At 43.5% G+C, this 26,661-nt stretch overlaps 1 protein-coding gene across 1 annotated transcript in view; it reads left to right on the top strand.

Moving 5' to 3' along the window:
• Positions 1-8,427: 8,427 nt before the first annotated feature.
• Positions 8,428-26,661, top strand: part of Stx12 (syntaxin 12) — a 33,268-nt gene continuing 15,034 nt past the window's right edge. The window contains exons 1-4 of the mRNA XM_090335464.1: positions 8,428-8,664; positions 20,785-20,854; positions 23,514-23,613; positions 25,756-25,893. Coding sequence (XP_090191590.1) covers positions 8,547-8,664; positions 20,785-20,854; positions 23,514-23,613; positions 25,756-25,893 — 426 coding nt within the window. The 5' untranslated portion in view covers positions 8,428-8,546. The remainder of the gene's footprint in view (positions 8,665-20,784; positions 20,855-23,513; positions 23,614-25,755; positions 25,894-26,661) is intronic.

The following is a 26,661-nucleotide window of genomic DNA, read 5'->3' as shown; positions in this document are numbered from 1 at the left end:
TTACTCCAACATGAATATGGAGGTGGGGAGAAAGGTAGAATTAAGGGTAATTATTATAAAGACAGTGGGCAATTGTTCTTCAGTCTCTCAAAATTGTAACAGTAAGTTTAACTTGTTAAAAGCAAATATTCTGTAATCTGTGATACCCTTCTGGGAAAAAGAGCCATGTATATAGCTGGACAGATGAGGAGTGGGCGGTTTCCCTTTCATCCAAGATACAATGGACCATGTTGCTTTTTTATCCATTTGCATCCCAGCAAGGAAAACAGTGTGAAATAGTTTTGTAAATTTTTGAACAAGAGACTTTTAGCTACAGCTTAATGTCAAATATTTTTCAGATGTGTTTGGCTATGGAGAAAGGATTGTAAAAGAAATGACAGTCATGGTTTTGTTCCCTTGTTTTTTATTTTGAAGATTGAGAAATTCAGATACATAAAGTTTGACAATATAAAAATGCATAGTTTTTATACTAAATCTTTTTTTAAGGTCTTGGCATTTAATATAAAATCAATCCACACATTTTTAACTTTCCATAACATTCTTAAAAGGGAAAGGAGTAATCTCAAGTCTTGAAAGTTTGATTTTTAAAAATCATGACACTGTTTTACCATGAAATTAAGTAGCTAACTTTTGGTAACACCTTTTATTTCTTTGTATGTTTGTAATAATGGACATTTTAAAACAAGAATGTTTTGGTTTTACAGACTTTGGCAAATGTGTGTTAATAAAAATTCATATTGACTCAAGTGTAATTGAAGTGTAATTGTGTTTTCTGTTGTGTGTGTGTAGTGGGGCATGCTGAGCCTGAGACTTTATACATGCCAAGCAAGAACTCTACACTGAGCTATACACGTAACCCTGTGTTTAGTTCTAGCCTGATCACCAATAGTCATATCCCTTTATCTCTTCAATCCTGAAAACAGTTTATCATGCTTGTAAGCTAGCAGGAAGCTTCAAAACTATCAAGAGTTAGCATGTAGGGGCACTGATAATTCATACTTGTAATGCTAGCTACTCAGGAGGCTGAGATCTGAGGATCACAGTTCAAAGCCAGCCCAGGCAAGAAAGTCCATGATATTCTTTTTTTTTTTAAATATTTTTTATTATAATTAATAAAAGGGTTACATGATATTTGCCAGATAGAAGGTGCATTAATTCACATACATTGATACCCTTTCACATGTCTTGGTACCCATTACCCTCCCCCCCCCCCATGATATTCTTATCTCCAATTACCCACCAGAAAATTCAGAAGTGCTGTGGTTCAAAGTGGTTAGAGCACTAGCCTTAAGCAAAAGAGATCAGAGACAGTGCCCAAGCCCTGACTTCAAGCCCTACTACTGACCACAAAAAAATAATACTATTAATAAATAATTTTAAATGGGAATTTGGCCTACTGGTAGAGTGCTTGCCTAGCATGCACAAAGACCTAGATTCTATTCCTTGGTATCACATATATAGTACATAGAAAAAGCCAGAAGTGGTGCTGTGGCTCAAGTGGTAGAGCTCTAGCCTTGAGAAAGCCCAAGAACAGTGCTCAGGCCCTGAGTTCAAGCCAGGACTGGCAAAAAAAAAAAAAAGAAAAAGAAAAAAACAGGACCAGGAGTGTAGCCTAGTGGTAGAGTGCTCACCTAGCATTCACAAAGCCCTGGATTCCATTCCTTGGTGCCACATACACAGAAAAAGCTGGAAAGTGGTGCTGTGGCTTAAGTGGCAGAGTGCTAACCTTGAGCAAAAAGTGTCCAAGGGGACCGGGAGTTTGGCCTAGTGGTTAAAGTGCTTGCCTAGCATGTATGAAGACCCGGGTTCGATTCCTCGGTACCACATACATAGAAAAAAGCCGGAAGTGGTGCTGAGGCTCAAGTGGTAGAGCTCTAGCCTTGAGAAAGTCCAAGGACAGTGCTCAGGCCCTGAGCTCAAGCCCAGGACTGGCAAAAAAAAAAAAAAAAGTGTCCAAGGACAGTGCCTAGGCCCTGAGTTCAAGCTCCAGGTCTGGCAATAATAATAATAATAATGCCTGGTATGGTGACTCCTAAGCTATTCAGGAGGCTAAAAGCACAAGTTCAAAGCGAGCCTGGTTGGAAATTCTTACAGGCTTCTCTCTAACTACCTAAAAACCAGTGGGGCTGTGGCACAAATGGTAGAATAAGCCTTGAGTAAAAAAGCTAAGGAACAGCATAACTTACGCTCTGGGTTCAAGCCCTAGTACCAGCACAAAAAGGAAAGAATGAAAGGAAAGAGAAGTGAAGAATGAAGGAAAAAAAATGTATCTTAGTGTGATTGGAACTTAGTGACAAGAGTGGACACAAGTGCCAAAATGCACTGAATAGAGAACTTCATGTCTGCATTCCATCACAAGCAGTTATAATTCAATAAAAAATTGAATACCAAAAAATGCTGCTGTGAACTATACTTGGCTTTAAGACAACTGGTCCGTCATCTCTTGGGTATATAACTGGGTACATAGGGTACATAGGAATCCTGACTCTGCTACTTAACTAGTATGCCATTGGACAAGTACCCACAGTCCCTAAGAATGCCAGTTTTCTTATCTGTACCAAATTGCTAATCTCACTTTAATGGAGACAAGCCTGACAAGACTACTTTTGTTAACAAAAGGACTTAGCATTATGAGTTCTTGTCTAAATTCCTCAGTGTTTCGGGCTGACATGTGTATAGCTCAGTGGCAAAGCACTCGCTTCGCAAGTACAATGTTCTGACGTTGACCCCCAGTACCAAGAAAGAAAAGACCAAAAAAAAAAAAAAACCACAGTTAAAAAAACACAACCCAGCTGGGCCCATTGGCTCACACCTGTAATCTAGCTATTCAGGAGGCTGAGATCTGAGGATCGTTGTTCAAAAACAGCCCAGACACTAAAGACAACAATTAACCACTAGAAAACTGAATGTGGCGCTGTGGCTCAAGGGGTAGGGTGGTAGCCTTGAGCCTTGAGCTCAGGGACAGCGCCCAGGCTAGGCACAGAGTCCAATAACAACAACAAAAAAAAAACGATCCAAATACATAAAGTCCTAGATATTTAAATTTTTTGCTCCTTTGAACTATCAGTAAGAATATTTTTTTTTCTTTTTCTATTTTCTTCTTCTTTTTTTTTTTTTTTGGTCAGTCATGGGACTTAAGCACTGAGCTTGGATGAGCTTACAGGCATGAGCCACTGTGCCCAGCTAAGAATACTATTCTTACGCCAGGTGTTGCTGGCTCAGATTTTATAATCCTAGCTACTCAGGAGGCAGAGATCTGAGGATCACTCTTCGAAGCCAGCCTGGGCAGAAACGTCCATGAGACTCATCTCCAATAAACTATTCAGAAAAGGCTGGAAGTGATGCTGTGGCTCAAGTGGTAGCAAGGAGCACAAAGAGGCTCAGGGACAGTGCCAAGTCCCTGAGTTCAAGCCCTAGGCACAGGGCTAGCAAAGAACAGGAAAAAGCTATTCTTGGAGAATGTGTTATTTGGACAAGGAGAAACATTCTTAATTTCTGACACAGGTGCAAAGCTTCAGATAAGAGATTTCCAGGTTTATCCTCACATTTTAGTTTCCAAGGAAACAGGGATCCTGAATTCTCTTGATAGCTCAGAACTGATGATAATCCTTTTACACATAGCCCTGGTGTGCTTTGAGGCTGTTTCTAAGGACATGGCTCAGTAGTAGTGTTTGCTGGCTGGCTTGCTCAGAGCCCTAGATTGAGCCCCAGTCCCACAAAAGCAATCACAATGCTACTTTTATACATATTCTCCCTGTATCTGTCTGTCTAGAGATATATAGGTAGATAAACAGGTAGACACACAGAGAAGGAGAGAGAGAGGGGGGGGGAGAAAGAGAGAGAGAAAGAAAGAGAGAGATCATGCCACAAAACCAGACACACACAAATAATTTTACACACACGTGTGTGCACACACACACACGTGCACCCTATTCCACGGGACTTCGATGCTATCCTTAGGCTTTTGTGTTCAAGGCAGCACTCTACTATTAAGCCACAGCTTCACTTCAGGCTTATTGTTTGGTGATTCATTAAAGAGTCTCCCTGACTTTCCTGTCAGGGATGGCTTTGAACTGTGATCCTCAGATCTTGGTCTTCTGAGTAGTTAGAATTACAGGCATGAGCCACGTGTGCCTGGCAACTTGATACATATTTATTCATGTATTAGTCTGATAAGTGTTTATTGGCGTATTTATATGACTCTGATTTATTTCTGTGAGACACACACAGATGGGAAACTTTTATTTTCCACAGAGAAAGAAAACAATTATATTTTCTATACCTAGGAGAAAAATACCTTTACTGAAGGGGAAAAGGAGAAGGAAAAAATATTAATAATGTTGAGGTACATTGAAAGTATATCCCCAAACTGCATAAAGAACCTGGAAAGCTGTTGATCAATAGGGGTTGGAGGTGAGGAAAGATAAATCAGGTCTAGGCTCTGCATGAGTGTAGAGGGAGTTCGGTCTTAGCAGGAATAGGTGGGGTAGAGGGAGGGGAAGGATACATATAGTCAACAGAGACTGCAATGATGAAAACAACAAGGAAATCCATTAAAATTGTTTTGGGGGCCTGGAGTGTGTCCTAGTGGTAAAGTGATTGCCTAGCATTCATGAAGCCCTCAGTACCACAGACATAGAAAACCAGAAGTGGTGCTGTGCCTCTAGTGGTAGAGTGCTAGCCTTGAGAAAGCTCAAGGAGAGTGCTCAGGCCCTGAGTTCAAGCCCAGAACTGGCACATACACACACAAAAAAACAAACTAGGTGCCAGGGGCTCATGCCTATAATCCTAGCCACATAGGAGGCTGAGCTCTAGGAATTACAGTTCAAATCCCACCTGGGACAGCTAAATCAAAGAGACATCTCTAAATACCAAAAGGCCAGGCCTGGAGGTATGGCTTAATTGGTAGAGTACCAGGCTTAAATGAAAAAGCCAAGTGAAAGCTTGAAGCCCTAATAGGTTCAAGCCCCAGTACACACACACACACACACACACACACACACACACACAGACAAGTTTTGAAAGGGAATATGAGAGCAAGAAGAATAAGAGGGAGTAAAATTCATTGTAATATATTGTAAACATATTTGGAAATATGACAATGAAATCTCCCCTGTATAACTAATTTCACTTAATTTTATTTGTCTGTCTTGAGGCTTGAACTCAGGCTTGGGCACTCAGTCCTGTCATTTTGCTCAAGGCTAATACTCTAGCACTTGAGCCACAGCATTACTTCCAGTAGCTTATTGAGGATATGAGTCTCATGGACTTTCCTGCCTGGGCAGCTATGAACCTCGGTCTTCAGATCTCAGCCTTCTTCATAGCTAGGATTACAGAGCCACCAGTGCCAGGCTCTAATTTCACTGAGTGTAAAGGAAATGACCTCAAGTTTTACAGGCCAAAAGGACAAAGTACATGAATTTCTATAGGATTTGACATAATATGGACTTCACAAATTATAAGATTTTGGGGGGCTTTACTGAAAATTAAAGTTCTAGCCAAGCACTCTGCCACTTGATGCTTGCTCCTTTGTCATTTTGCTTTTTAATTTACACAGTCATACACTGTTGCTCCAGCTGGCCTCATACTGAAATCCTTCTACCTCAGCGTCCAGAGTAGCTAGGATTGTAGGTGTGTGCCATATCAAGCTTACTAGGATTTTAGTAACTAGAATAAGAATACAAGCCAGCTGTGTTGTGTACAGCTGTAATCCCAGCACTTAGGAGGCGGGGGCAGGAGAATCATGAATTCCAAGACAGTTTGTGCCATATAATAAGTCCCAGGTAATTGCCAATCACTGTCTCAAGAGAAGAAAACAAGATTGGAGGAAACGGGAGATATGTAAGAGAAATAAAAAGATGAATTTCGGGGCCGGGGGTTTGGCCTAGTGGTAGAGTGTTTGCCTAGCTTGCACGAAGACCCAGGTTTGATCCCTCAGTACCACATACATAGAAAAAAGCTGGAAGTGGTGCTGAGGCTCAAGTGGTAGAGCTCTGGCCTTAAGAAAGCCCAAGGACAGCACTCAGGCCCTGAGTTCAAGCCCTAGGATTGGCAAAAAAAGATTTAAAAAAGATGAATTTGATTCAAGTATATCATATACTTGTATTGAAATGTCACAATAAAATATTTTTGTACAATTAATATAATGCTGAGAAAAGGTTATCTGTCCATTTATATTTTTATTGTTTTGTTTGGATTTGATTTTTTTTCCCCAGTATTGGGGAATTCATTCTCTCACATACTAGGCAAGTGGTCTATAAAGGGATTTCTGTTCACCGTGTCAATTTATGACCACACTGCATCCACCTTTCATTTTCAGTAGAAGGAAAACAAAGCTCTCATAAATGTGCACCAAGGAAAATGAGAGATACCTTGATTTAAAGTCTCTAAAACTGAATACAGGCTCATTCATTCACGCATTTGGGAGGCCCTTCTACACAGGCAAGCTGCTTCCTCTCTTTGTATTTCTGAGACTGCAAAACGACTCTGGGTGGGGCAGAGAACATAGAAAACTGTGAGACGCCCTTCACATCTCATCATCTGGGTCCTCCCAAACTAGAATTTTCTCTGTGTCTTTCCTTTTACCATAATGGACAAAATGAAATCTTTCATGCAAGCATCAAGCACTTACACTCCAAACTGCTTAAGGGAACAAGTTTTAAATTGTAGGAGTCAGGCTCTCCAATAAATCCTTTTTTGAGATATGATGAACAGGCTGTTTGGGAGGAATTTAGACAGAGAAAAAATTTGGGAACAATGGAATGAGCTGGAGGAAATTAGCAAGATAATAGAGCCAGCTTCGTGCTTGGGTTTTACAGTAAAATATCAATAAAGAGCTAATCATCTGTGGTCTTAATTTTCTCACCTGATAAAAGCAGAAGTGATACTTTGTCTGGGGACTTTACATCAATATCTTCAAATTTGAATGTCAACTATGTTATCTAAAAATATAGATAGAACATTAACCCCTGCTGTGAAAGTGCTTTGCAGTGAGTGAACTGTAGTTAGGATTCACATGCTGAGTAAATATATTATTGCATTGCTTAGATTAGAAGAAGGGTGGATAGGGCTGGGAAGAGCTGGGAAAGGTTGAAGCTGCACAGCAAATTCAAATCCCAGTAGTGCAAAAAAAAACAAAAAAAAAGTTGAGGGCGGGGAATTTGGCCTAGTGGTTAAAGTGCTTGCCTAGCATGCACGAAGGCCCGGGTTCGATTCCTTGGTGCCACATACATACAAAAAAGCCAGAAGTGGTGCTGAGGCTCAAGTGGCAGAGCTCTAACCTTGAGAAAGCCCAAGGACAGTGCTCAGGCCCTGAGCTCAAGCCCAGGACTGGCAAAAAAAAAAAAAAAAAAAAAAAAAAGTTGAGATACGAAAATGGTTTGCCAACCATCAAACTATTCCTCAAATAGTATCAAAGCCATTGAAGATGGAAGCCAAGAGATGAATTTATCTTTTATTTTTTTTCCCAGTCCTGGTGCTTGAGTTCAAGATGTGGGCAGTGTCCTTGAACACAAGACAGTTTCTGAATTTTCTTTCTTTCTTTCTTTCTTTCTTTCTTTCTTTCTTTCTTTCTTTCTTTCTTTTTTTCTTTCTTTCTGTCCATCCTTCCTTCCTTCTTTCCTTCCTTTCTCTCTTTCTTTCTTTGCAAGTCCTGGGCTTTGAGCTCAGGACCTGAGCACTGTCCTTGGATTTTCTCAAGGCTTGTGCTCTATCACTTGAGCCATAGCACCACTTCCAGCCTTTTCTATGTATGTGGCACTGAGGAATCGAACCTAGGGCTTAGTGCATGCTAGGTGAACACTCTACCCGGGCCCAAGAGATGATTTTATTATTTTTTTTGTGGGTCATGGGGCTTGAACTCTGGGCCCGGGCGCTGTCCCTGAGCTCTTCAGCTCAAGGCCACCGCCCTAACCCTCGAGCCAAGCCCCCTTCCCATTTTCTCGAGGTTAACTGGAGGTAAGAGTCTCAGGTCCTGTTGTGCCCGGGCTGGCTTTGAACCTTGATCCTCGGATCTCGGCCTCCGGAGTAGCTGGGATTGCAGGCGTGAGCGGCCTCGCCCGGCGCCTCCATGACGCTTTGGGTCTCCAGTCGGTCTCTCGTATTTGGGCCTGAATTCTCAGACTAGGATGTAAGGGCCGAGAACATCTGGTACAATTTTATGCAAATTGAACATTTCAGCCTCCCGTCCCAGTGCTGAGAGAAACCGCGCCGCCGTCCGAGCTCATCCAATCGTAGCCTCCGCGCTATGACGTCATCGCCCCGCCCTGCATCTCAGCGCGAAGGAATCCGGTATCTAAGCTACCAAACAAGCATCCATTCCAGTTGCGCCTGCGCACTACGGGAGGGGGGGGAACAGACGCATGCGTACTACGTGTGGGTGGGGCCAGTGCGCACGCAGCGTCGCCGCCTTCCTTCCCTCTCCCCCCCACACCCTCCACACCCCCGCCCTTTCTCTTCCCGGTTTCCTTCTCAGCCCGTGGGTCTCGGCTGGTGGCTGCTTCCGGTTGGAGCGCGGTGCAGGGCGAGCCGGTGTCAGCTCCCCCGTCATGTCCTACGGTCCCTTAGACATGTATCGGAACCCGGGGGCCTCGGGGCCCCAGCTCCGTGATTTCAACAGCATCATCCAGACATGCAGCGGCAACATTCAGCGGATCAGCCAAGCCAGTGAGCTGGGCGGGGGTGGGGGCGGCGGCGGGGAGTGGGGGCCAGCGCCGGGGTGGGGGGCGAGCTGGGGACAGGCCTGGGCGAGGCTGCCGGGACGCAGAGTCGGGCCTGGACGGCGGACGAGGCCACGCCTGGGGCCGTCACCGGCGTCCCCCCCGGGGCGGCCGGCTGTCAGCCCCGGGTCTCGTCGGCCCCCGTCCCCGACGAAGCCGCGGTTCCTGGAGGAGCTGTGCGGTCCCGGAGTCAAGGTCCACACCGCAGGTCCGACTCCCCAGGGTGGGAGGGGATGGCGTGGCCCTGGCGGCCGCGGGCGCCTGCACTGGGCGCAGCGGCCCGCCGAGTTTTTCCCGTCCCCTCCACCCACCTCGCTTTCCTCTTTGGCCAGTTTGGATCGGGGTTGTTTACTGACTGAGGTTTTAGGCTGACTTTCAGCAACTTTCAGTTAAGGGAAGTGGGGGGGCTGTGCTCGGATGACCTCATACCCACTTCTTCCTGTAAATTAGTTTGGAAATCAGACACAGGGAATGGTATTTTGAAGGGTGGGATGACTTGTGTTTCAGTGAAGAGAATTCACTGAGCACCTTGCAGTTTTACGTTATCATGTCTTTGGGAGCAAAGATTGGTTTATCGGTCGTTTTGGATCTCGATACAGATGAGACCTTCATTTTATTTTCCTTCCCCGTCAAGCTACTCTTTTGAACGAATCAGATAGGCAGAGAAGCTCGGGGACTCATCCACCACCACAGAGAAAATAAGAGATTGTTAGAGCTGGTGGTGTAACTCAGGATGCCGTTGCTTGTCTTCAAAACTCTCTCCTCACCATTATGGCCCCAAACGAGATTGTAGAAGAGTAGAGTCTGTTACTTGGTTTGAAAATCAGCTCAAAGCCTTATGATAAACAGGACTTCTGCAGGAGCAACTTTTCTTGGAAAGCCTGGTGATGATAACCCTTTCCCATCATTATTCTGTGAGTTTGATTGTATTCTGTTAACAGGTAAAACTAGTTAGACCTGAATTACGATTATGTTCTATACTTCAAAGAATAATCATCATTTTTTAAATAGCCTTTTTTTTTTAAGATTTAAATATAGAGCTTGTAGCTGGGTGCCTGTGGCTCATGCCTGTAAATCCTAGCTACTCAGGAGGCTGAGATCTGAGGACCGTGGTTCAAAATCAGGCTAGACAGAAAAAAAAAAATCCCTATGAGACTTATTTCCAGTTAACCAGTCAAAAACCAGAAAGTAGAGCTGTGGCATACAACGGTAGAACGATAGGCTGGAGCAAAAGAGCTTAGGGACAGTGCCCAGGCTGTGAGTTCAAGCCCCCCAAACTCCCCAGTGGGTATGTGTGTGTGCAGAGAGAGAGAGAGATCTCTCTCTACAAGCTGGCGCGCGCAAGCCAGCTTGTAGAACTTAATAGATAGAGTGTGTAATGGGAAGGGAAGGAACCTAGGGGATTTGTTTGGAGGGGGGAAGAGGGGAATGTATGGCCTATTAAGTTTCAAAATGGAAAAAAAAAACATGCAAATACAGTACTTTGTTTCTAATTTTATTTTTATTTTTGCCAGTCCTGGGCCTTGAACTCAGAGCCTGGGCGCTATGTTTGGACACTTTTTGCTCAAAGCTAGCACTCTGCCACTTGAGCCATAATACCACTTCTGGCCTTTTCTGTGTATGTGGTACCAAGAAATCGAACCCAGGGCTTTGTGTATGTTAGGCCAGCACTCTACCACTAGACTACACTCCTGCCCCCCTCCTTTTTTTTTTTTTTTTTAAATGCGGGAGCTGCCATACAGATTAGATTAGAAAATTCTGGTTCAAGGCTGGTTATTTTGTTGAGGCTAAATCTGATTTTAGTTTCTTTTTATGAAATGTTCTGTATTTTTTTGAATATTAGGTTATGTAGTAAGTATAAAAACTGATAAGAATTTTCTCAATAGTCTTTGGTGTCCATAGCAAAATATAAAGTTGAAAAGGATTGTTAGTATAGATGAGATACAAATAACATTTGGAGGTATTGGGAGGAAATGTGTGTGTGTGTGTGTGTGTGTGTGTGTGTGTAAATACATATGTAGTGAATTTGGAAATTATACATGTATGCATATATATCTAATTACATACATGTATACCCCTGTAGGTATATATATATATACACATTTATGTGCATATATAAAAATATCATTAGGTGCTAAGAGGAAAATAAAGCAGGGTAAGTGGATAGAGAAGGAAGGGACAAGAAGGATGGGTGTGCTATTTTCAGTAAGTTGGCCAAGGAAGGCCTCAGAAGCGATGAACAGGCGGACACTAAGTGAGTGAGGGAAGTTGCTGTGTGAATAGTGGAGAAATCCCTCCCCTATTGCGGGTGAGAGCACAGGGAAGTAGGAAAGGAGAGAGGTCAGAGAAGGCGGCCAGTGGTCATCTCTGAGAGGGTGTTGATCAGATATGTGAATAATTGTATTCATCTACTTTGAATGAATGAGGCCTTTCTGTCAGTTTACAATTCTTTCTGCTTCTTCCCCCTTATAGAACCAAATGGTACTTATATTTTCATGACCCTCGGTAATGTGAGTGGAAACTTTTCCCTTAGGATAGTGGGGTGATGAATTGGGAATCTGACATTAGTAGGATGACGTTGCGCCTACCCAGTTATCAGGTGAGTGTATCTGCAAGGCACAGCTGGCATACCCAAAGTACACCTTTGGATAGGCCTGTACACATATACCCACCAGCCCACCCAGCCCTAAAGGACCAGAGAGAATAACTTCTTTCTTTCTAAACTGCTCAGCCATAGGCATGACTTCAGAATTGCTGAGCACATTGGCCTGAGATCAGGCAACCCACTGCTCAGGACCTTACAGGTACAGCTAAGATTGGCTGCCTAGTGCAGACTGTTGCTCTCAGGATCTGTAGTACTTGACTCTACTTATTGTGGAATGAAGGGTCTGAGAGCTGTTACTGAAGCAGATGTAGAAAAAACCTAGGAGCCTTGAAATGAACAGTGAGACAAAGAACAGCATTTCTGTTACTTCTGTGGCTTACTGGTACATTTTGTTTATTGAAAAAAAGGAAACAGTGAAATCTTTAAGTGTTCATGAAGTCCTCTGGGGTTTTGTTTTCATATTTGCTTTTTTTGTTGTTGTTTCCTTGCTGTTCCCTTTAAGCGTTCATCTCAGCATCCAGTAGTGTACTCATAGTGTGTCTGGTTATAGTCTTGTACCATTCAGATTCATCCTGACCATCCTGTGCTTATTAGTTCAGCACTTGTGGTAGCTCTGTATCTTCTACTTCATGGGACCAGTCTGCTTTCACTATTGGTTTTCTTTCTTTCTTTTTTTTCCAGTCCTGAAGCTTAAACTCAGGGCCTGGGCACTGTCCTTGGGCTGTCTCAAGGGTATCACTCCACCACTTGAACCACAGCACCACTTGCTTTTTCTGTGTATATGGTATCAAGGAATCAAACCTAGAGTTTTGTGCGTGCTAGGCAAGCACTCTACCACTAGGCCACACTCCCAGACCCTCACCTCACTATTTGTTTTAACCCAAAGTAATCTTTTTTTGTTGTTGTTTTCGGTCGAGGGGCTTGAACTCTGGGCCTAGGCACTATCCCTGAGGCCAGCCTTTACCACTTGAGTCACAGCACCACTTCCAGTTTTCTGGTAGTTAACTGGAGTCTCATGAACTTTCATGCCTGGGCTGGCTTTGAACTACTGTCCTCAGATCTGAGCCTCCTGAGTAGCTAGGATTAAGGTGTGAGCCACCAGTATGGCCATTTTTCTTGACATGCTCAAATTATGTGTTTTCCTTTAGCGCCTAGCTGTGCCCATTTCTCTCTCTCTCTCTCTCTCTGTCTCTCTGTCTCTCTCTCTCTCTCGTTCACACGCTCTCTCTCTCTCTCTTGTTCGCTCTCGCGCTCGCGCTCTCTCTCTCTCTCTCTCTCTCTCTCTCTCTCTCTCTCTCTCTCTCTCTCGCTCGCTCGCTCGCTCGCTCGCTCTCTTTCTCTTTCTTTCTTTTACTAGTCCTGGAGCTTGAACTCAGGGCTGAGCACTGTCCTTGGGCTTTCCTCAAAGTTAGTGCTTTACCATGTGAGCCACAACACCACTTCTGGCTTTTCTATGAATGTGGTACTGAGGAATTGAACCTTGGAACCCTGGTCTTTGGTCTTTGTACATGCTAGGCAAGCACTTTACCACTAGGCCAAACTCCTGGCCCTGGCCATTTTTCTTGACATGCTCAAATTCTGTGTTTTGCCCTCCTCCCTTTTTTTTTTTGGTGGGTCATGAGGCTTGAACTCGGTTTGAGTGTTGTCCCTGAGCTCTTCAGCTCAAGGCTACCACCCTACCCCTGGGCTCGTTGCTGTCCCTGAGGACTTCAGCACTAGGCTACCTCCTTGCCCTTGAGCCAAGCCCCACTTCCCATTTTCTAGAGGTTAATTGGAGATAAGAGTCTCAGGTCCTTTTGTGCCTGGGCTGGCTTTGAACCTTGATCCTCAGATCTCAGCCTCCTGAGTAGCTAGGATTACAGGGGTGAGCCACCGTTCCTGCTCCTCCTCCTTTAATAATCTTTCTTCTATCTACCCCATTATATGAATGATACAGATCTTTTTCATCATGATTAAATCCTGCCTTCATTCCTAATTCTTCTTTGAACTCAAGGGCCTGGGCTCTGTTTCTGCCTTTTTTGAGGGGGTGGGGGATTGATTGTGGGTCTTGAACTCTGGACCTGGGTGCTCTTCAGCTCAAGGCTAGTGCTCTACCACTTGAGCCACAGTGCCACTTGCAGTTTTCTGGTGGTTAATCGGAGACGAATCTCAAGGACTTTAGTGCCCTGGCTGTCTTTGAATTGTGATCCTCAGATCTCAGCCTCCTGCGTAGCTAGAATTACAGGCATGAGCCACTGGCTCAGCTTGTCCCTGCCCTTTTATCCTCAAGGCTAGTACACTACCACTTTGAGCTACAATTCCACTTCTCTCTTTCTTGAATTTTAGAGTCTCATGGATTTTCCTGCCTGGTCTGGCTTTGAACCAGGATTCTCAGATATCAGCCTCCCGAGTAGCTATGAGCCTACTGGTGCCAGCTTATACATTTATTTATTTATTATTTATTTATGTGGTACTAGGGTTTATATTCAGGTCTTTAGGCTTGCAAGGCAGGCTCTCTGCCACTTGAGCCATATCTCTAGTCATTTTGTCTTAGTTTTTTTTTTCTTTTTTATTTCGGATAGTGTCTTATGTTTTTATCTAATCCCAGTCTCAGACCATAGTCTTCCTACCTATGCCTGCTGTGTAGCCATGATTATAGGGATGTACCACCCTGCCCACCTTGAGCTTTTTGGCTTGGTCTTGCCTTGAACTGTGATCCTCCTGATCAAAGTCTCCCAAGTAGCTAGATTTATATTATTTGTGTGAGCCACTTGCCCCCCGCTTCCTGTCTGCTGCTCGCTCATTTTGTAAACACTGTTTTACCTATACTCATTGTGCTCATCTATAAGGTAAAATAAACAGAATACCTATTCCATATAAGTATGAGGACTAAAGGAGGGCTTAAAACTGCCTCCTGCATACTATAAATGCTTAAGAAATGTTAGCTTTGAAGTTAGTCTAAGCCGGAAAATCTGTGACTCTTATCCCAAGTTAACAAGGGGGGGAAAAAGTCATAAGTGGAGCTGTAGCTCAAGTGGTAGCCTGCCTTGAGTAAAAAAGCTAAGGGAGGGCCAGGAGTTTGGTCTAGTGAGTAGAGTGCTTGCCTAGCAAGCATGAAGACCCAGGTTCGATTCCTTGGCACCACATACATAGAAAAAGCCGGAAGCAATGCTGTGGTTCAAGTGGTAGAGCTCTTGCCTTGAGAAATGCCCCAAGGACAGTGCTCAGGCCCTGAGCTCAAGCCCTAGGACTGGAAAAAAAAAAAAAAAAGCTAAGGGATAGTCCCCAGGTCCTGTAAGGAAGGGGGAGGGTGGGGAAGAAGGGAAGGAAGGAAAAGTTAGCTAGCATTTTCATTTTTTTCTTTGAATTTGTGAGTTTTCCCTCATAGCTTAGTATCCACTTCTATTCTGTATTCTGTAATTAATGCAAGCTCTTTGACCTTGACACTACTGCTAGGCAGTCCGTTTTGTGGAGCTAGAGCACATTATCCATTTTCCCACAGCAGCACTGCCTGGCACTGCAGTGACTACGCTAGCATTCAGTATGTACTTAATTGATTTGATCATTGCTGAGTGTGTGTATCTTGGTCTCAAACTTGATAATAATAATAGCTAGCCCTCATTGAGTGTTTTTGTGAGTCAGATTGTGTTCTAAACTTAGCATGGTGTTACCTTACTTCACCCTCACAACAACCACATGAAGGATCTCTTATTCCCATTTCTTAGGTGAGGAAACAGGCCTTATGTTCAAGATCACTCTGCTGGGAAAAGGGGGAATCAGGAATAAGATGTGGGCAGTCTTCATTCAGAGCCGGTTTTTTTCCCCCACGGTCTATCCTGTGATTAGTGCGTAAAATGGAAGGTGATGCATTTGATATTTAGTACTCATTTTCAGTTTAGTTTCATGTTTTACTGTTCCAGTACAGTTGCTGTTTTTTGGGGTTTTTTTTTGCCCTGGGCCTTGAACTCAGGGCCTGGGCACTGTCCTTGGGTTTTCTCAATGCTAGAGCTCTACCACTTGAGCCACAGCACCATTTCTGGCTTTTTTCTATGAATGTGGTGCCAAGAACTCGAACTCAGGTCCTCGTGCATGCTAGGCAAGCACTCTACCACTAGGCTAAACTCCCGGTCCCTTGTTGTGTTTTTAGTAAGATAAATTCCTACACTGGGGAAACTAAGTCAGGAGTCTTAAGTTGCAAACTCAATGCTAGCCTGGCCTAAATAACTGGTTTGAAGCCAGCTTGGACTACATTAGGAAACAGTATCATAATGAATGGATGGATGATGGATGGATGGGTTGATGTCCAATAATTTGCATTGTAGTTCTTAGAGCTAGAATGTAAACCTAATTTTACAGCAGGGGTTCATACCTTTAATCCTAACTACTCAAGGAGCTGAGATCTGCGGATCAAAGTTCAAAGCCAGCCAAGGCAAATCTAAGCAACTCTTATCTCCAATGAGCCAGCAAAAAGCTGAAAATGAAGATGTGTTTAGAGCACCAGCCTTGAGCAAAAAAGTTAAGCAACTGAGGCTCTGAGTTCAAATCCATATACTGGCAAGAAAAAATGGAATTCCTAGTTTTCCTAGTAAAACAATGAGACTTCAGTGTCACAACCACCATACAGATCATTGTTTTCTCATTTGATATAAGTACTGATTTTTTTTTTGTTTTAGCATAAGGAATATTTTTCACTAAATTTACTTTTTTTATTATAGACTAGAACAAGCATTAGAAGCTCTCAAATGAAGAAAGTTTTTTTTTTTTTAATCTGTGCTGGCAGTTGCTTTTCAATATGATTAGACTTTGATTTAGACTGAAGTTCACTGGGAGATTCAGATTCTGCTGATAGTGGCTAAAAAGGACATAAAGACTGTTCAGTATAGAATTGTTCCTGATGGTGATGTTAGCTATAATGCACAGTAGATTGATTTGCTTCATATTCTTTTAAGAGTTTTAGCCAGAACCTGACATGTAAAAGTTCCATAATTATCTAGTGTATTTAAGATTTTGATAGATTATTAGTAACTAGCCACTGGATACCCAGTTTTTTAGTTATAAAAACTTCCTTGGCTGGGGCCCAGAGTTTGGCCTAGTGGTAGAGTGCTTACCTAGCATGCATGAAAACCTGGGTTCCATCCCTTGGTACCATATACGTAGAAAAAAGCCAGAAGTGGTGCTGAGGCTCAAGTGGTAGAGCTCTAGCCTTGAGAAAGCCAAGGACAGTGCTCAGGCCCTGAGCTCAAGCCCAGGACTGGAAAAAATAAACAAAACAAAACAAAACAACAACTTCCTTGGTTGCCCAACAGCATTCTGGGAATAGAGCTGTTTCATTATTGAATTTTAGAATTAAATGGAGTGAGGGCCTGGAGTGTGGCCTAGTGGTAGGGTGCTTGCCTAGTATACACGAAGCCCTGGGTTTGATTCCTTGGTACCATGTACACAGAAAAGGCTGGAAGTGGTGCTGTGGCTCAAGTAGTAGAGCACTAGCCTTGACAAAGCCCAAGTACAGTGCCCAAGTCCTGAGTTGAAGCCCAGGACTGGGGGGCGGGGGGGAAGAAAAGAATTGAGCTGATGAGTATCAGTACTAGAAGATCACAGTGCTCACAGAACTGTAAAAATTTAAAGTCAGAACACGAAAACCCCACACAGATAGTAAGTACTCTGTTAGTCAATCCAAATACACATCTACAAGTAGCGAAAAAGAGGCAGCAAAATGAAGTGACTTGCCTAATGGAATTGTTTAAGCCAGGTTTAGATTTCAGATCTTCTTATACTGACTTACCTGAATTCCTATCTTCCCTCTTAAAAGAGACTGCCATCTTTAAGACTACCTGATGTCAAAGGGAAGAGAATGACTCAATCAGTAATTATTTATGTGCACACTGGGTACCTAACACTTTGCTAGACTCTGGTTAGTACAGAGGCTACTGCCGTAAGTGGGAGGGAGGTGGGAGCGAAGCAGGTTAGAGGTAGGACATCAGCCTATCTGGGACAGAGAGTAGGAAGCTAAGGCGGTGTCAGATAAGTAGGGTGGGCAGTCCAGGTTTGCTCTGTGTCCACACTCTGTTTTCTTTCAGCCCTTTGAGAGAACATAGTGTGCCTCAAGAACATCGCTGTTGTGATTCGCCCTGGGTTTCAACTCTGCATAAGACACTGTTCAAAACCATCAGTGACTTGCCACTTAATTGAAATGCAAGCCCTATAATTATTTGCTGGACCTCCAATAATCTGGCTCTCCACAGCCTCCTTTGCTCCTTCCTTTATCTCTTCTCCAGTTACCCTGCCCTCCTTGCTAAAACAAGTGTCTTGCATCAGGGACTTTGTACTAGTTGCATTCTCTGCCTGCAAAGCAGCTCCCCTACGTAGCTGTGTAGCCTGAGCTTTATTTATTTATTTTAGCTGTCTGCTCAGTTTCACTCTATAGAGAAGTTTCTCTGCCTACCTGCTCATTTTACCCTTCACCTGAATTTATTTCTCTTCACAACTTATCACCGTGTGTGTGTGTGTGTGTGTGTGTATGTGTGTATGTATGCTATTTATTACTGGGGCTTGAACTCAGGACTTCATAAAAATTTTTTTTTTTTTTTTTTTTTGCCAGTCCTGGGCTTGAGCTCAGGGCCTGAGCACTGTCCTTGGACTTTCTCAAGGCTAGAGCTCTACCACTTGAGCCTCAGCACCACTTCCGGCTTTTTTCTATGTATGTGGGGTACCGAGGAATCAAACCCGGGTCTTCATGCATGCTAGGCAAGCATTCTACCACTAGGCCAAATTCCCAGAAAAAAATTTTTTTTTTAGACTGCACTGTTTCATGTACTTTGGGGAGTGTTGGTAAACTGTTGAGTGCTGCTACTTCGGGCTTGAACTCAGTGCTTTGTGCTCTCTCTTGTTTAGTTTTTTTTTTTTTCACTTAATGCTGGTGCTGTACCATTTGAGCAGCATATCTGTTTCTGGCTTTTGCTAGTTAGTTGGACTTTTCTGTCCAGTCTGACTTTAAACTGAAATCCTTTAGACCTCAGCCTCCTGAGTAGCTAGGATTACAGGTGTGAGCCACCAGCTCCTGACAGTATTGGTGATTGAATGCAGGGCCTCATGTTTCCTCAGCTTGCTTGCTCAGCTGGTGCTTTAGCACTTGATTACGCCTCCAAGCAAAGCCTTTGCTGATTATTTTGGAGATGCAGTATAGCAGACTTTTGTTTTTTTGAGATCCTCTAGATTTCAGTGTCCTGAGTCACCAGGGTTATAGTCATGAGCCGCCAGTTCCTGCTACAAATTAAACTTTGACACTAGTGCAGGGAGAATAGGACAAGCATTCATAGTCTGGGAATGTGACTTAGTGGTAGAGTGCTTACTTAGCATGCATGAAGTCCTGGGTTCGATTCCTCAGTACCACATACACAGAAAAAGCTGGGAGAAAAAGCCACTCCCAGCTCAAGTGATAGAGTGCTAGTCTTGAGAAAGCCCAATGACTGGCAAAAGAAAACAAAAAAGAAAAGAAGTACTACTTCCTCATCTTTAAAATGTAGAGCTATTTCTAATAAGGCAATGTATAGGAAGCTCTTAGAGTGCTTGACACTCTAAGAAAGGTACATTATCAGTGAGGAACTTCATAATACATATACATTATTTTCTAAAAGTATTGTTAGAAGAAAAATTAGTTTGTATTAGTGGGCTTGTGTGTGTGTGTGTGTGAGAGGTCTTAAGGCTTGAACGCGGGTTGGGTGCTGTCCCTTAGCTTTTTTGCTCAAGGCTAGTGTTCTACTACTTGAAGCACAGCTCCACTTCTGGCTTTTTGCTGGTTAATTGAAGATAAGACTTTCAGGACTATTTTTCCTGGCTTTTTTTTTGGTCTGTGGTGGGACTTGAACTGTGGGCCTAGGCACTGTCCCTGAGCTCTTAAGCTCAAGACTACCTCCCTACTGTTTGAGCCACCATGCCACTTCTGGTTTTCTGGTACCCTCAGATCTCAGCCTCCTGAGTAGCTAGGATTACAGGTGTGAGCCACCAGCAATGGCTTTGGTTTTTTGTTGTTGTTTTGCGCGCGTGCGTGTGTGTGTGTGTGTGTGTGTGTGTGTGTGTGTGTGTGTGTGTGCGTGCGTGCGTGCGTGCGTGCGTGCGTGCGTGCGTGCGTGCGTGCGTGCGTGCGTGCGTGCGTGCGTGTGTGTGTGTGTGTGTGTGAGATAGTACTGGGGCCTGAACTTGGGGCCTGAGCATTGAGCTCTTTTGCCCAAGGCTAGTGCTCTGCCATTTGAATGACAGCCCCCCACTTCTAGCTTTTTATGGTTAATTGGCAATCAAGGTCTTGAGTACTTTTCTTGCCCAGGCTGGCTTTAAACTGTGAGCCTCTTGAATAGCTGGCTGTGACCTACTGGCAAGCATTTAACTTATTATCGCTATGAATTTAGCCCCTTCTAAAGATTTTTGTTGTTGTTTTTCTTTCCCCACCCAGTCCTGGGGCTTTTACTGAGCACTGTCCTTGGGCTTTCTCAAGGCTAAAGCTCTACCACTTGAACCACAGCACCACTTCCGGCTTTTTCAGTGTATGTGGTACTGAGGAATCGAACCCAGGTCTTTGTGCGTGCTAGGTAAGCACTCTACCACTAGGTCATGCTCTCCGCCCTGTTTTTGGTTTTTTGTTTTAAAATACATGTGTTGTGGATGAAACCTAGAGCCTTGAATATGGCCTTGCCCATTTGCTACCTCCTTCAGCCTAAAGCTATTGAATTTTTTTGGGGGGAGGGCGTGGTCATGGTGCTTGAACTCTGGCCTGGGCGCTGTCCCTGAGCTCTTCAGCTCAAGGCTACCATCCTACCCTAGAGCCAAGCAAGCCCCACTTCCCATTTTCTAGAGGTTAATTGGAGATTAATTGGAGATTAATGGTTAATTGCCTGGGCTGGCTTTGAACCTTGATCCTCAGATTTCAGCCTCCCAAGTAGCTAGGATTATAGGCATGAGCTACTGTGCCCCGGCAGGTACTGAATTTTTTAACCATTCATTGCTATCAAAGACTTGGAAAGATTAGGAAATTCTTTGGGGATGATTTAAAAATCCATCACCTTCTACTCAGTACTGTAGTTACTCTTTAGGAGGAAGGGGAACTTTACAGTTTTTTTTTTTGGGGGGGGTTGGTGCCAGTCCTGGGCCTTAAATTCAGGGCTTGAGCATTGTCCTTGGACTTTCTTAAGGCTCTACCACTTGAGCCACAGCACCACTTTCGGCTTTTTTCCGTGTATGTGGTACCAAGGAATTGAACCCTGGGTCTTCGTGCATGCTAAGCAAGCACTCGACCACTAGGCCAAACTCCCGGCCCCTACAGTTGGTTATTATAGGAGTGTGTCTGCGCAGGTTTCAATCATAGCATAAACTCTGTTGGTTACATGTGCTTATTCACGATGTGGAGACCAGGGCTCTGCTCCGCAAGTAGCGTGCTCCTGATGAACGTGTTTATCTTCGCAATGAACCTTCTTCTCCCCTTCTTCTCCTCAGCTGCCCAGATAAAGAATTTGATGAGCCAACTAGGAACTAAGCAGGACTCGAGCAAGCTACAGGAAAATCTGTGAGTAGCTTTCCAACAAGATTGGGTTTTGCTAGGTTCTTCAAGGACTACTTGGTATCCTTGTCTTGTGGCTTGTTAGATTTCACTTCTGCAAAGCCCTGAGTAAAGGGATGGGAGGTAGTAGAGGAACTAGGAGTAACAAAGTATCTTAATGAACTAGGACTTCCTGAGCTGTTTCTTTCTTCTCCTGGTCCTTTTAGCAGAAAATTTAGAGAGGCTTGGGTGAGTGCTCCTACTACTATTAAACCATGTGGCCAAAACTCTATAAATGAATCTCCCTGCTGGCACAGGATTCTTGATGAACTAGTCTGGTTTGATTTTCAACCGTACATACTATGAGAAAAATAGGATAATGAGAGGCAAGGCTGAGGGAGAGAGTAAGTGGACTGGTAGTCTAACTTACTATTCTTTTTTCTGTAAATCACATTCTTCTTGACTCTGTTTCTGCTTTAATTCTATTCCTTGTCTTTAAAGTGTCCTGACCAATATTCTCCTCATTCTTAGATGTTATGAAGTGAGAGAGTGACTTATTTCTGCGAGCTTTCCCAGGGAGATGTGAAATACCTTTTAATATTTTAGTACTGCCTGCAACACTGGCTCTTGACTGGCTCCCTCTTGTTTTTGCCCCCCTTGCAATGTAGTCCTAGAGGCCTCTTTGGAGTGGAAAAGCACTAATAGCATGGTATCTTAGTCCTCTTAGGCTGTGTAACAAGACACAATGGGTAGTTTATGAACAGCAGCAATGTGCCTATAGTTCTGGAGGCTGACATGTCCACGAAATGCAGTGCAGTGCTGGCTACGTCACAGATGATGTCTCCCTGTGTGGTCCTTGGCAGGAGGCCCTCACTTAGGAGGGCATTACTGCCATTTATGATAGAACCACCCTTCCCCATGCCATCTCCTAATGCTGTCATTCCAGCTTAGGAAAACTTCAGAAATGGCTAGACTTGATAAAGCCACACTTTGTGTATGTGTGTGTGTGGTGTGTCGTTACTTGTGCCAGAACACAAAGCCTCATGATTTTGTACCTGGCTCTTTTGCTTAAGACTGGTACTTTACCACTTGAGCCACCTTGACTACTGACTTTTAGAGGTAAGAGTTTCATAGACATTTCCTTCCATGGCTGGCTTCAAACTGTGATCCTCAGATATCAGCCTTCTGAGTAGCTAGGATTACAGGCATGAGCCACCAAAGCCCAGCTCTGTGTGTGTGTGTGTGTGTGTGTGTGTGTTTAAATGAGGTATGTATGTATGTATGTATGTATGTGATTTGAACTCAGGGCCTCATGATTGCCAGACAGGTGCTCTACCACTTGAGCCATACCACCTATTTTTGCTTTAGTTATTTCTCACATTGAGTGTCATGGTTTTGTCTAAGGCTAGCTACAGATAGTTACTCTTCTACTTAAGCCTCCCACAGGGCTGGAATTAAAGGTATGTACGCACTGAAGTGCTCTGCCTCTGCACTGTTACTCCCTGGCATAGCTAGGTGTTTTGCTAGCACTAGGGTTTGAATTCAGGGCATGGTGCTTGCTCAGCTGACCATCTACCATTTCAGAGCTACCCCTTCAGCCTCACTTTTCTTTTCCTCCCTCGGGCCTGGACTTGAACTCAGGGCCTGGACACTGTCCATGAGCTTCTTTGCTCAAGGCTAGCACTCTACCACTTGAGCCCCAGTGCCAATTCTGTCTTTTTCTGAATAGTTTATTGGAGACTGGAGTCTCACAGACTTTCAGCCTGCTTCACACCATCATCTTCAGATCTTAGCCCCCTGAGTGGCTAGGATTACACGTGGGCCACCAGCACCTGGCTCAGCTGGGCATTTTGCTGGTTATTTTGGGGGTAAAGTCTAGTGGACTCTTCTGCTTCAGCCGGCTTACAACCATAATCCTTTGAGTCTCTGCTTCCAGAGTAGCTAGTAAAGGTGTGAGCCATTGGTGCCAAGCCTTATGTATTTTTAAACAATACACAACTTCTTTATTTTGGAGGGAAGAGTCAGAAAATCAAGCATAAGGAGCAAGGAGGGAATCCAAGACAAAACTGGATTGGGGGGAAGAATGTATAGAAGAATAAAAGCAAGAATGTAGGAATAAATCTTTGGAGCTTGTTCCCTAGAGCGGGTCAGAAGCTATGCTTTTAATACATATTTCATCCAGCCACCTCTGCATGGATTCAAGTCAGTGAACTGTGACAGATACTAACCATGCTGAACTCCTGGGAAATTCAGTGAGAATTTTATAAGAGATTTAAGTGTGGATAGCAGATTCTTTTATTTTTATCAGAACTGCTGACAAGCTTCTCTGGTCTCTCCAAAGTGTTAAACCTCCTGACCTGTGCCTCCTTCAGCAGGTGTCCTTGAGGCAGGCTCTTTCTGTTTACCATGTGGCTATCCTTGAAAAAAGTCCAAGGACAGCGCTCAGGCTCTGAGTTCAAGCCCCATGACTGGCCAAAAAAAAAGTCAATTTTGAGTCAGGAGCTTAGTCTTAAAGTGGGTTTGCCTGTGTAATAGTCCTGAACTTTTGTTGTGAACCAGGGGCATTTGAAGTACCCATTCTTTTGGAATGGCCCTTCATTACCTACATTGCGAGACATTCTGAGAATAAAGTATTCCTCACTAGGATAGCCCTAGAGCATCTTGAAACATGTCTTTTTTCTCTTAGGCAACAGTTACAACACTCCACAAATCAGCTTGCCAAGGAAACAAATGAATTGCTGAAGGAATTAGGATCCTTGCCCCTGCCCTTGTCTGCTTCAGAACAGGTTGGTGTCTTGTGTTGAATAAATTGATAATGAGGGGAGGAGTAATTGTAGTGTAATTACCTCCTGACCAGGTCTCCCCTACCATCCAGTATCTCCAGCTCATTCCCAAATTCTCCTGTCCTCTTAGCTATGCACTTAGGAAATACACATTTGTTGAAAATTTTCACTGTAATAAAAAAGGAGTCTAAGGGTCTGATGCAGACAGAATGTTGTAAGTACTTAGAGTTAAACGGTAACCCAAGCAAAATAGAAATAGAAAATCATATCTACCAAGAAAAAAATTCATCTAATGTATTCTAAAATCAAATAGGTTATTTTTGGATTATGCATGCTATTGTTCCCTTCCATTTGCTTGAATCATTAAGAACACAAAATAGATCCGAGGCATTCTCTGATGAAATATGATTCCCTTCTCTTTCTCCAGTAGTGCTGAGTACACTTTTATGTTTCCTCATCTTGTCTGCCTTAGGCCCATCTTCCATCTTCTCACCACTGTTCTAGATGTCAGAAGTGCCCTTCCTGTCAGTTTTTTCCATTCTTAGTTTCTGTTATCAGGGATTTTTGAGTTTCTGTTTTAAAATGTGGACTTAGCAAGGTGAGCAAAGAGAGCATGGAGATAAAATAGTTACTGAGTTCTCAAACATTTTAGATATCACTTAAAACCTGCTGAGAACCAGGCCCCAGTGACTCAAACCTATAATCTAGCTACTCCGGAAGCTGAGATCTGAGGATTGAAAAGCCAACCTGGGTAGAAAAGTCCTTGTCAGACTTTAGATTAATTGGAGATGAGTCTCTCAGATTAGCTAGGCAGGAGCTCACGCCAATAGTCCTAGCTACTCAGGAGACTGAGATCTGAGGACCTCCGTTCAAAGCCAGACTGGGTACTAAAAAACCTGAGACTCTTATCTCCAATTAACTTCTAGAAACTCGGAAAAGGGGCTGTGACTCCAGGGGTAGGGCAGTAGCCTTGAGCTGAAGAACTCATGGACAGTGTCCAGGCCCAGAGTTCAAGCCCCATGACCTACAAAAAAATTTTAAAAAGAGCCTCATGGACTTTAGTGCCCGAGCTGGCTTTGAACTGCAGTCTTCAGATCTCAACCTCCTGAGTGGCGAGGGTTACAGGCATGAGCCACCAGGTCTGGCTTACTTGTGGCTTTTTGCTGGTTAATTAGAGATGAGCCTTTTGGATTTGTCTACCCATGCTGGTTTTGAACCAAATCGTGATCCTTGGATCTCAGCCTCCTGAGTAGCTAGCATTATAGTAATGAGCCAACTGCACTCTGCAGAGTTTTTTGTTTGTTTGTTTGTTTGTTGTCTTCCCCCCCTCCCTCCCCCCATCCTAGGGGTTAGAAATCTGGGTCTGGGAGCAGTCTCTGAGCTCTTTTGCTCAAGGCTAGCACTTTGAGCTGCAGCTCTACTTCCAGTATTTGACTGATTTATAAGAGATAAAAGTCTGACTTTGCCTGTAATCCTAGCTATTCTGGGGCCTTAGATCTGAGGATCAAGGTTCAAAGCTAGCCCAGGCACAAAAGGACCTGAGACTCTTATCTCCAATTAATGTCTAGAAAATAGGAAGTGGGGCTTGCCTGGTTCAAGGGCAGTAACCTTCAGCTGAAGAGCTCAGGGACAGTGCCCAGGCCAAGTTCAAGCCCCAGGACTTAAAAGAAAAAGTCACAAGTAGAGGCAGAACACCAGCCATGAGTGAAAAAGCTAAATACTGACTTTAAATTGCAGAACATATATATACACACCATATACATACCAGCTTGTAAAAAAAATAATTGTGGTTTTCAAGGAAATTGAATATATATATATATATTCAATATAAATGAATAAAGTGTTTAGCAAAATGTTTTAGCAAAAGACTACATAGGTCCACTTTGAGTTCAGATATTCCAGATGGCAATTCCTTCAGAGATTACAAGGTAAATGATACACAGTTCTCAGATTTGTCAGAATATGTCTGACTTGGTCTGTAGTATTAACCAGGGACTTGGGCTAGCAAAGAACAAATTTACTAATTTAAGGAAGAGCTTCTTTTGTAATAATTTTCCTACTTTGCTTTAGGAAGTATAATTTGCTTTTAATGAGTTAAAGCCAAATGATTCTGAGAAAATATGCAATCTCACTTTATTTCCTTAGCGCCAGCAGAAGCTTCAGAAGGAGCGTCTCATGAATGACTTCTCGGCAGCCTTGAACAACTTCCAGGCTGTGCAGAGAAGGGTATCTGAAAAGGAAAAAGAGAGTATTGCCAGAGCAAGAGCTGGATCACGTCTTTCTGTAAGTTGATTCTGCAAAGAAGACCCCTGCAGTTTCAGGATGTTTGTTCCCAAGTTGTTTTCTTCCTGACTGTTAGCCTCGTTAATTATCACACCAAATAGTAAACATACTTGTCAGCTACTGTGAAAATGTCAAATTGGCATATCCCACGTAAAGAAACATGTATGTATAAGAATACAGCAGACTAGGTTATTTGTATTGACATTAAAACATCCAGCTTCTAGAAGGCACTGGTGGCTCAAGCTTGTAATCCTACCCAAGTGTACACACACACACTCAGGCACACACGTGTACATACCACCTATACAGACAAAAGAACCCCATCACATTAAAAATTATGAAAGGAAGCTGGAGCAGTGGCTCATGCCTGTAACCCTGGCTGCTCAGGAGGCTGAGATCTGAGAATCAAGGTTCAAAGCCAGCCCAGGCAGAAAAGGACCGGAGACTCTTATCTCCAGTTAACCTTTAGAAAATGAGAAGTGGGGCTGTGGCTCAAGGGTAGGTAGGGTGGTAGCCTTGAGCTGAAGAGCTCAGGGACAGCGCCCAGGCCCAGAATCCAAGCTCCTCGATCTACCAAAAAAAAAAATTATTAAAGGAAGTAGTACTGTGGCTCAAAGTGATAGATCAGTGTCCAGTCCCAGAGTTCAAGCCCCATGACTAACATAAATAAATGATATTAAAAAAACTCAGGTGATATAAATTTCTTTCTTTTCGTTTTCTTTTTAAATGTTTAATTGTGGCCGGGAGTTTGGCCTAGTGGTTAAAGTG

Source organism: Megascapheus bottae, chromosome 6 (assembly GCF_031878675.1).
Source record: "Megascapheus bottae isolate mThoBot1 chromosome 6, mThoBot2.hap1, whole genome shotgun sequence".
In the NCBI taxonomy this organism is placed as follows: domain Eukaryota; kingdom Metazoa; phylum Chordata; class Mammalia; order Rodentia; family Geomyidae; genus Megascapheus; species Megascapheus bottae.
This window is presented reverse-complemented; position numbering and strand designations above follow the sequence as displayed.